The 11,481-nt window shown below is 51.7% G+C and overlaps 1 protein-coding gene across 1 annotated transcript; it reads right to left on the bottom strand.

The window, feature by feature from the left end:
• Positions 1-1,114: 1,114 nt before the first annotated feature.
• M406DRAFT_255013 (uncharacterized protein) lies at positions 1,115-1,699 on the bottom strand (the record flags this gene model as incomplete). The annotated part of the gene is made up of 1 exon (XM_040917004.1): positions 1,115-1,699. A coding segment is annotated over one exon (585 nt), but the record flags the coding sequence as incomplete, so codon positions are not given.
• Between the last annotated feature and the right edge of the window lie 9,782 nt (positions 1,700-11,481).

The following is an 11,481-nucleotide window of genomic DNA, read 5'->3' on the forward strand; positions in this document are numbered from 1 at the left end:
ACTACGTTAGGTAGGTATCTCTGTCAAAAGTTTCGCCTCTTCGTGTTCCCGTATGTTGCCTTTCATCTCCCTGCCCCTTCACTCTATCATTTCACTTGTTACACTTCCTTAAACCCCCAAAATAGAGAAGAAAAAGAAAAAGGGAAAAAGAGCAAAAAAAAAATTACACCCATCACCATGTCCTGTCTCCCCCCCCCCCCTCCCACCCTCCTCCAAAACCTCCCGCCCCTTTGAATCCCCAGCAACGCCAGAAGTAACTTTCTAACCACCTATTGTTGTTGTTGCTGTCGTTGTTCTTGCCCACTCTTCTTTCTATGTGTGTGGTCTCTCCACCTTGACCCCCTCCCCCTTGTTCCCCCCTCCTTGTCCTTTACAACCCTTGCCTCCTTCTCCTCCTCCTCCTCCTCCTCCTCCTCCTCCTCCTGATTTGATCTCATGCCCTCTGGCTGGCCACATCCCCGTATCCATAATCATACCCTCCACCACGAGAAGTACCATAAGTACCAGTCGTGTCAGATATGGAATTCATACTGTACTCCCACCTGCCAGCAGCAGCCGCCGCCTGAGCAGCCGCCTGAGCCTGTGCCTGCTGTTGATGATGGCTTGTTGTACCCTGCGCCGTCGACATGCTGTAGTGGCCACCCCCAAGGCCACCCTGCTGCTGCTGCTGCTGCTGCTGCTGCTGCTGCTGCTGCTGCTGCTGCTGCGAGGATCTTGTGGGGTCATATGTCGTGGCAGGGATGGCAGATAAGCGGAGTGCCGAGCTGGGGTTGGGCGAGGCCGTCTTGATGATACCTCCTCCGCCTCCTCCTGTGGGCGACATGGCACGGGTGCTCACGTCACGCCACGACGAGTGCATGGCCCCTGTCAGCGAGCGAGGCGAAGGGATGGTATCTGAAATGGAGCCGTGGTGCGACAGGCCTGCGCTGCTCATGTAGCCTTCTGCAGTACTTCCTGTGGTCGGGGTTGGTGGTGGCGGCACGCCGTAGGTTGTACCGACGCTGACGGGCGTCAGTAGACTTGTGTTGTTGGCCGTGTGGTTGGACTGCGAGGAAGGGTTGTTGCTTGTGGTGATCATGGACTGGTGCGAGATGGTGGACGAGGGCGAGGCGCTGTACTTTGAGATGATCTTCTTGAGGGCCGGGGCTAGGATCTTCCAGGGGAACACCTTGACGTCCTTCTCGATGTTCCTAGGCTTGGGGTTCCCAAACCCCATGATGATCTTGAAGAAGTCCTCCGACTCTGCCTTTGCCTTGCTGACCGTCAGGGGCTTGAACCCTTCGAGGTTGCGCCGGATGCGGTTCTTTTCCTCGACCGTGAACCTGTTGGGGGCCGCGACGAGCTGTTCCAGCAGGTGAATCGTGTCCACCGAGGTGACAAAACAGTCCTGCTTCTCCTCCCACCAGATGCAGCTGATGTAAATGTTGTTGGGGGGCCGATCGTTGACGGGGACCGCGCGGAACGTCGCGTTCAGCCTGTTGCCGTTCTGAGACCTCTTGAACATGACGATCCGCCTCTTGTTCTCCCACTCCTCCTCTGTCCAGCTGGTGGCCATGGTCTCCAGGTTGCCCTGGATATTCAGGACGGCCTTGTGGTGCGTCGCAAAGGGTGGGTAGCCCGATCCACCAAGCCCAAGTCCTGAACCGCTCTGAGGAAGACTTGTCGTGCGCACAAGGGTCGGTGGTCCGCCGCTGGGCATGGGCAAAGAGGGCGTCAGGCTCGGCCTCGTGATGGAGGTGTGATGATGTTGATGATGGTGAGCAGCGGCGGCGGCGGCGGCGGCGGCGGCTGCAGCAACAGCAGAGGAGGAGGAGGAGGAGGAGTATCCTGCGCTTCGACCACCATCGAGGATGCCACCTCCGCCATAGCCGCCCCAGCCTCCTCCTGCTCCTCCCGAGAAGTGATGGGGCGAGCGCAGCGAGGTAGGGCTCCTCTGGTGGTAGGGGTGGTGATGGGAAGGGTTATGGTGGTGCGCATAGTTGTTGGAGGTGCGGTAGGCGTGAAGCATCGTGTCATTACTCTGGCCGTATCCTGCGGCAGTCCCGAAATTTGTCGTCGTTGTCGTCGACTGGACAGGATTCACCTGCAACTGGGACCCTCCAGCCGAGGCCACAGCTGAAGGAGGGGGAGGATAGCCATAAGTATTTGTAGAAGGGTCCACAGCGGCAGCGGCAGCAATGTCGACATCGTGATGTTGTTGGTGGTGATGCTGCTGCTGCTGCTGGTGATGGTGATGATGATGTTGACGGTGACCCGCCAGCTCATGTGCTCCGGGAAGATGTTCAGTCGTGGTAGGGCTGGTGGTGGCGCTCGTGCGGACGGTCAGTGACGGAGGAGGACTGTTGACCTGAAGAACAGACGCCTCGTGCTCATGTGACGGCGGACTCCGGGTCGCACTCCTCCGCGTGATGGACTCGTCATGTGGACTGTTCCTCTCTCCTGCCGCTCCACCACCACCACCACTTGATACTGCTGCTTCGCCTCCCGCGTCTGTATATGTAAAGGACCCCGCCGACCCGACCCGTGCGAGCTCGTTCCCGTCTGGGCTCTCAATCACCACCGTCAGCGGCACCCGCGTTGTCGTCTGCCACCCCGTCACCATGAACGGCGGTGCCTCCGCCGTCACGCAGTACGTACAGCCCCCACCAGCATCCTGTGACTCCTTGAGGATCTGCGCTGGTGTCTTTTGGGGCGCATCGCCAAAGAGAACCCAGGCAAAGGGTGTCGTCGTCGTCAGAGACAGGAGATCGTACTGGCCTGAGATGCGCAGCGAGACTTTGGTGCCGCTGGGCCCTGCGCTGGGCTGTGTGAGCCCCTGAGACGAGAAGCCTGACGACGAGGAGGAGAGGCTGAAGCTGTAGGGACTCTGGTGGTGGCTGTTGGCCGCGACCGCTGCTGCGTTGTTGGCCACGTAGGCCAGCTGGTTCATCTGTGAGGCCGCATTTTCTGTCTGCTGCTGAAGGCTGCCCTGCGGGAGGGTCTGGGGACTGTACTGGCCATACGAAGACTCTGGAAACCCTGTGAAGTTGGCGAAAAAAAGAAGAACAAATTAATCCAAAATTCATAAAACACTCAGGAAAGGGTTTTTCTTTTCTTTCTTCTTTTTTTCTTTTTTAGGGGGGAAAAAAAAACCAAGAAAGAGGAAACCTTGCGAGATCTTGTTTACAAAATTCTGGAAAGTTTATAAACAAGCAAATGGTATACAGAAAAGAATTGCCAAGGAAAAGACACAACAAACACAACACAATGGGAGCTCTCACCGTGCATTTGGGGCGGATGAGGCTTGTATGCCGCCATAGGCAGGAGGTCCGGGGACGAGCCACCTCGCAGGTCCCCCTCTCCGCCGTTGGCACGAGCTGCTGCCTCCTCTTCGTACCGAAGAGTCACGGTATCTGGTGATTCGAGGGCCTCGGAATCGACAATGATTGGCCGTTGCGGATGATATCCCGGCTGTTTTGCATTTGTCCAAATTGTCAGCCCAAAATCCAAGCAAGAAAAGGAGGGGAAAACATAGTCAAGAGAAAAAGGGAAAGGAAAAAAAAAAAAAAAGACAGAGAGGACAAGAAAGAAAATGGACGAATCAAGCTGAGAATGGATAGACAGAATTGGAGTTTGCAGCCATTGAGTAGCGGTTTCGGAATATACAGAAAGATAAATTACATCGCATCATAATATCTTTAAAGATGGAGGGGTGGGCTTGCAGGGCTACGGGGGGGAGGGGGGTTCAGGACAGGGCAACGGTTCTGTCACACTTACCTCAAACAGTTTGTACAATGGCTGGTCCAGCTTGAGAGCAGACATTCAGGCCGTCGTTCGCAGGGTGTGCCAGTAAAGCAAGAAAAAGGACAGATGGATCGGTGGTTGGATTGGTTTGGCAGATTGGTTGATTGATAGGAAGAGAGGATTGAAGGTTGTAGCAGATGAGGTCAGAGCTGCTAGACACGGCTGTTTCAGGAAGAAGGAGGTGAACCGTGATGGCGGGTAAAAGAATACCGTCAGGGTAGTATGGGGGGAGCAGAGTAGGGAGAGTAAGAAGAAGAAGGGACAGAAAGAGTAGGTAAGAAAGAAGGGTGGTAGGGTAGTAAGTAGTAAGGTAGTAAGAGTTAAGAGTAAATGCCAAGATGGTATGATATGGCGGTAAATGGTACGGCGAGGTCGGATGGATGGAGTCCTGCGTGTGATGCAAGTGTGTAAGCTTGACCTGTCCGATCTGATCTTGATTAAACCCCAGTGACAGGAAGATGTCTCTGATCAATCAGGCCCCTTGCTCTTCCTCTCCTCCTCCTGTTATAATGCTGACCTGGGAAGCTACCTTCCTCTTTTTCTCTCTTTCCTCTTCCTTTTATTGTGGGGGGAGAGGGGGGGGGGTGTTTGAAGGGGTGGTGTGGGAGATCGACGCAAGGGAGGAGGCTGAAGCAAAGAGCTGAACGCCGTAGCCACTTTTTGCTTTTTTGTCACTCCCACCTCGGGGCAAGCCACCCCAGGAAAATCACACTACCACAAGTGTGTGATGAGAAATCTTTGGAGTAGGCGGGAAAGAGGGAGGGGGGAGGGGGTGAGGAGTTTGTGTGACCTCAGAATCGAGCAGTGGGTTTATGAATGTTTATGCATGCCCTGATGATCGAATTCTTTGGCTCGGATGGTGAACTATCGTATCTCATCAAACAAAAGAATCTCGCAACGGCATGTGAAAATGTGATATGTCTGCCCCATTCCGGTCGTGTGTATGTGTGTGCGTGTGCTTGTGTGTGTGACTTTTTAGAGAGAGGGGGAAGAAACTTGAAAGGGGGGGGGTTAGAAGGGGGCCAACTGCCAGCTTAAGACCCGGCCCAGAGGTCTTTGACCGGTGTATCTGCAGCACAAGACTCAGACAGAGGTTCTGTCCCCCAACCGTCGGCCTTTAAACCGAAAAAAAGGCATTCAACATTCCCAAGATGAGCTGGGAGTGAAGGGTCTCGGCAGTAGGATGATGCAATTCCAAACTGGCTCGTAGCTTTGTTGAAAGCAATGGGAATCATCAAAGGAGGAAAATATGAGACCACACATGTCACTGACCTGTTGAGAAGAAGAAGGAAAGTAAGGGAAAAAAGTCGGTCAGCACATGCTGCATGATATGGTGGTCTCCATGGAGGGGGTTGGTTCTTTGCGAGGAAGGGATGAGGGATCAGGACTACTACTGTGCGACTTGCCAACCACGCCACCAAAGATCGACAGGTGACATGATTGGCCGCAGGTAGAATTTCCTGCTGCACTTGATCTCTCGACAGAGAGAAAAAGAGAGAGAAGAAAAACAGGAGGAGGCTGAATTTTGGGTAGATGTGTTCCATTCTCCTTTTCTTGAGATAGATTTGATAACTTACCTTGAATGAGAGGGTTTTTTTTTTTAATATAAAATTTGTTTTTGATATGGTCGAGACCAGAAATTCTGGGCTAAGAGACACAGAGCCAGCCTGATACTACCACCAAGTTGAGCTGTAAGTGGACGACAAGCAGAGAGAGACGTAGAGCTCGATTCAAGTGTGGAGCCCCCAGGAAGATTCGGTCTCATGCGGCTTTCCCGAACGTGTTCGCATGGGCGAGTGTCATGGCAGGAACTGCTGCAATCATCAAAGAAAACTCCGTGGTGGCCAGGCTTCGAACTACAGCGGGTAGCCGTGGACAGTTCATCCGCGTCTTGTCCGAGAACCCGCAATGATCGAGAGAGAACGGGGGGGGGGGGGCAGAAAATGCCTGGGATGGTGGGGGTGAGGGAAACAAAGACGGATGCGGAAGAAGGGGGGGGGAGGAAACGCCGAAAAGGAAGAATAATTATACGAGACAAGGTCGAAACACCACGTTCGACAAGAAAGAATGGAGGATGAAGTTTCTCTGGGGAAAGGAAAGAAGGGGAGACACCAAAAAAAAAAAAAAAAGGTGATGAGTGAAAGAAGAGTGAAGTGAGGAATTAGAGACGGGTAAGTAGATGGAGATGGTTCAGAAAAGTAAGACGTATGTCGCGCATGCTTAGTACGTTTAGTACATACGCAAGAGATAGAGAGAGAAAGAAAAAGAGAGAGGCCTCTCTGGGCAAGGGGAGGTGGAAAATAGGGGACTAAGAAAGAAAGCGTGGCACACAACCTTGGCTGGGCAGGAAAGGGAGGAATAAGGACGACACTGTACATTTCTCAACACGGTCGGATCGCGACGTGCGGATTACGTCCAGTGGGGTCTGGCAGACCAAGGAGTGGCAACGAGCACAGGTGTAGCGCGTGGACATCAGAGACATGACCGGTCCAGCCCTGGCCATTCCTCCCTAGCTGGCGGTACTAGAGCTCTCCCTACCTGTGCAAAGTACGGGGAGGGGGAAGATAGGGGACGAGGATGGCATGTACTTGTTGACTGGTGAAGAGTACCGTACATACACAGGGTACCTCTATGTAAAAGAAAATGAAAGAAAGAAAGGGGAAATAGAGAGAGGGAGGAGAATGGCAGGCTGACAAGCCCGGTGTGAACCTAGAGCGCAAAGAGGGAGCCAGGCTTGAAAGAGAATCGGTGGAGCTTCGGCAGTGTCATGGACCCTAGAGCAGCAAAAAGAGAGAGAAAGAAGAGAGACATGGAGTTGTATAGGGTAGGGTGTGCTCTGGGGTCTTCATGAAAAAAAGAAAAAAAAATTAGAGAGAGGGAGGGGGAGGGTCTGGGAGCAGACCGGGATGACGAAGGGTTGGGAAGAAGAAGAGGTTGGGGGAATGGTTGGGAAATCGTCATAGGAGGATCAGATCAGGTCAGTGTAGGTATGAAGTATAGGCAAGTACATGGTAAGTAATGTGTGTGTGCCGCCATTTGAGATTGACGGATGCAAGCCACTGCCAGGTAGGTAGGTAGGCAAGCAAAATAGAGACAGGGGAGGGAGAAGAAGAGAAAAAAGAACCCCCTCCCCCCTTCCCCCTCCCAACAACTACAACAACAAGGAAGTGTGTACAACGTGAATGAAGCCAAGGCTACTATTACAAGGCCCAGGGCCACTGGTGCCCCAAGGGATAGTATGATGGAGGCTGAAACCAGAAGAGAGGAGGACGTCTGGGTAATGGGCAGAAGAATAAGAAGAAGAAAAAAGAATAGTACAGCAATTTGGCACGGGACAGGGGGACAAGGACCAGGTTTGACTTACAAACAAGTAGTAAATAAGAGCTGTCCAGGAGACTAACCGTAGTGGGTACTAGTTTATGATTAATTGCCGTGACTTTGAGTTGTAGCCCGGGTGACTTGATGGGATAGGATAGGACTGGGATGGGGGAGGGAGTATTTTTTACGAAAGAATTCAAGGGAAAAAAAAAAAATAGAAAAAAAAAAAAAAAAAAAAAAGAGAACAAAAAAAGGGACGTAGTACTACCGCGTACAACACAGTGTGTAACAGTGTATACCTTTGGACGAGCCTTGAAGCATCGAGAGGAGAGAAAACGGGAAAGGATGTACAATGATTGGCTCTCGTGACCTTGGAGCTGGAAGAGGCCACGGGATGGCTAAGACTGGGGACGGTGGGCTCCAAAGTGGGTTCTCAAGGTTACAGTGTACTGTACTTTCTCTCTTGTCACTCACCTTTTCGTTTTTCACCTCCCCTCCCCCTTCCAAAAGTAGTGGGATAAGATAGAATTAGCGGATCCCTGATGGGGGGCCCAAGTACCGCGAAGGATCAGATTTGCCCTGGTCTGGTCTAACCGGCTTCCGAGATGCGAGATCTTCCTTGCAGGAAAAGAGGGAAAGAATAAAAATGAGAAAATAAAATAAAAAACCCCAGGGCCGAGGGGTGGTTGGATGGAACAAGACCAAAGGACGATCAGAGCGATGACACCCTCAAAAGTAATCGCCGAACAGGATCCAAAAGCCCTGCAGCAGGGCGGGCCGTTTCGAATGTCGCGGGCGGCACGCGCAAAGAAAAAGATGGAGAGAGAGATGGAACTATATGTCGACATCGCGCGTCAGCTGCAGGCTCCATTACTCTCTCTCTCTCTCTCTCTTCCCACCCGAATCAAGAAAGAAAAAACCAAGGTCACCGGCCCACAAGTCGCCGTACAAAAACACACAGACACACACACACACACACACACACACACACAAAGTAGTAATGTCCCGCCTCCTCGTTCAAAGGTACAGTGACCTCGTACGAGAGAGACGAAGAACATCCACATACTAATGGAAATAGGGAAAGGCAGCCAACCAAAGGAGCAGGGCAGACACAGGACCCAATCCAGGGTAGCTGCTGGTTCGCCCAAGAAATGCTCCGGCACAGCGCGCCCGCCCCCAGGTGCAGATCACCCGACCGTCGATCTCGCTGTAACCCTGTGTTTTGGCCCTGCAAGAGGAATGGCTTCGAGGGCGGGATTGCTGGCGGCAGACCGGGGCCCATACGGTACGGTACGTAAAAGTAGCGTAGCGTAAAGCGGTTGCGGTGCGGGTAAAGTCTCAACGGCGAACAAACGGACACTGTAGACTGACAACTTACTCCGGTTTTTTTAGATGTTATAGCGCCGGGCAGCGTGATTCGATCCCGTTCAGCTTTTGTTGCTCTTTTCCCTTCTCGTTGTTTTTCTTCTCTTTTTCTTTCTTGTCTGTTCTTAAGGACGGGAATATTGTATCTAGAGCACATTTGGCAAATGGAGATGGTCAGCCGAGAGGTTTTCGAGTCTTGTTGGGGCGTACAGTCCGATCTGCATGGTGCTGTTTGTATCGTCAACCCCCCCCCCCCTCCTTCTCTTTTCTTTTTGACTTCCTTGTTTTCCCTATGTTTATGTTTATTTCTCTCTCTTCCCTAGCTCAAGCCTTCTTTGTCTGCATGTCCTCCACTTTGTGGCTCTGATGTCGCAATCTTCGTCTTTTTGATGCCCAACATGTTACTCTGATTCGTGCCGCAATAGCCAGACCGTTCCATTCAAAAATAAGGTGGTTGTTCGCTGTAGACGCCCTTGATCCATTTGGGCGGCGCTGCGGCTACTTTGACTCGGTCTGAATCATACCAGTATTGGCGTCGAAACACTCGACCTAGGAGCGCGGTCTCTCAATTGCCGGGGAAGGCGGGGGGGGCATGAATTGGGAAATAGACTAATACAAATAAATGGAGAGGTGGGTAGCCAAATTACCTGTCGGCGCTCGCCAGAGGATTTAGCCACCTGCTGCTAATGGCTGAGCCTCTCAAAAGGTATTCCAAATATTGTCAGGATAATTTATAAGTAAACGACTCGGGTGCAGCGTTGACGTCGATGTAATTAACGGACAAGGAATAGTCGTGTTTCTGTCGCATCCGTGGGTCAATGGCAAGGAATATTGTCTAGCGAGTAAGAAAACAAACAAGATGTGCATAAGTTCTTTGGTGGTGAGGATGTTTCGATTTGAGAAGAAATTAAAACAGGAGCGTATGGGTATCAATGTATAAGCAAGAGAAGAGAGAAGAACAAGAGAGAGATCAGAGAAGTTATCGATAGTCACGGCAGCAAGAGTTTATATCAAAAAAAAAGGAGTAGTAGCCTGGAAATCTCGTCACTCCTGGTCATAACAAGCACTGTATCACAGATAATCCGACCAGGGCTGGATTTCCCATCCTGACGAAGCCTTGACAAAGCACTAGGAGCGACTACAAGAGGGAGGGTGGTGGTGTGTCACAACTATGGTCCACATCGGGCCTGCTCGACAACAAGATGAGGAGTGTACATCCTCATGAGCATGTGTGACGCTAATTACGGATGCACAAGCCTTCGTGGATGTTGATCTTGCACCAGGTAATGAATGGGGCCCATCGCGCAGAGGGCATCGATAGCCCACGCTCGCCGCGCGAGGGTGACTCGTACCAGATGGCGTGCAACGGACGACGGCTGGCTGCAGAGAGTGGTCACCAAGTACAACCAACGATCACGGTATCGTGGGCTCTAGGTGCCGGCCCCACGGTACATGAATACCTTGAGAAAGATGAACATCTTTGGGAGGTGTATGCATCCGTCTCGTAGATCTGGGTCTCAGAGAGCTGCAGCAGTACTGAAATCCAGAACCCGTTTTTATCCTTGAGCGATGTGCCGCCTCCCAACCTGAAGAGAGAGAGAGTCAATTAGAGACAGATTGAATCATGGCATACTGACTGTATGCTCAAGTATCAACCCGCTGCATGGCGAAATTCCATGATTGTTGAAGCCAAGGTTATGAGGACGTTTAGCCATCGACATCACTAACACAGATGATATGGCTGCTTTGCCAGTGGTAGATTCTGATCATTTGTTAGATAGATCGAGGGAGCACAAATACAATTGAATATTAATCGTTCGTTTCACAAAGTGAAGATCAAACGAAGGCATTGTGCAAGGTACGGCGTCCTCAAGCGCCATGCGAAGCGAAGCAGTGCGATGGGTGGCTCTTATTCACGGCCGCTACCATGCATACGCTTGGTGCCAGGTGGCTGAGGGCTTGCCCTGGAGCCCGCAATCCCTTAACTCAAAACGACTATGAGAGATAATAGTACTATACTTGAAAACCCTCGGCCGACAGAAAGAGAGAGAGAAAGAAAAAATACAGAAACAGGATGTCGTCCCCCTAAAGTGGGACTGGTGGGAGATTACCACCAGAACGACGGCGTCCTGCTCCCTTCGTAGCGGTGAGCATCTCTAACCATAACTTCCGAGGCCAAGCTAATGCGGCATGTTAGCGAGTGGGGACTGCAGAACGATACTCGCTAGGTGAGCGGACTTGAAATGACGATACTCGTCCCTGAAGCGACAACTTGCTTTTTTTCTCATCGAGCCGTTCACTCCAATCTGCCTCAGGCGTTAGCCACCTCAGCCACTGACAGCCCCATTGACAGCCCCAATTTTCTCTTCCAAATGACGAAGCACGACGAGAAAGAAAGAGGGAGAAGTAGGAAGAGAGAAACAAGGAAGCCATTCATCCAATTCTTTTATCTAAGCGACGAGATAATAACTAGTTCGGCAGCATGGTCAATTTGTCCCACCGATCATCGAAGGGGAGCTCATCTTACTCATCGATGCTAACATCCCAAGAACAAGTTTCGTGGCCCCCAACACAGCACGCCATACAAGGCTGGTGCTTTTGTCTTTTCTTTTGCGTAAGTAGATGTTACCATGGTAGCAAAGACCATAGTTAGCGCGCATGAAAGAAAAATCAGGTGCAGCAGCTTTTCACGCCAAGCAGAAGCCACAGCATGCAAGTAAGACCTCGGTGGACGTTTAGGATCTGTACTATCATCGTGTCGCGTGTCTACACACCGACGTAAGATAAGTAGAGACTCTGAGCCGTTCTGGCCACTCTATGCCGAGGTCGGTCCCAACGGGATGGCACAGAAGGTCATGAAGACAAGCCACACATCGAGTAGGATTTGACTTTACCCCTCCCAAGGCACATGGGGCGGCATGCTTGCATACATGATACGAGCCCTCAGACCCGATTCACCCAAAACTCCCCTTGAAAACTGATTGATCTAATTAACGGCCGTACAGTGCCCATTCT

The sequence above is a fragment of the Cryphonectria parasitica genome, assembly GCF_011745365.1.
Source record: "Cryphonectria parasitica EP155 unplaced genomic scaffold M406scaffold_3, whole genome shotgun sequence".
NCBI lineage: Eukaryota > Fungi > Ascomycota > Sordariomycetes > Diaporthales > Cryphonectriaceae > Cryphonectria > Cryphonectria parasitica.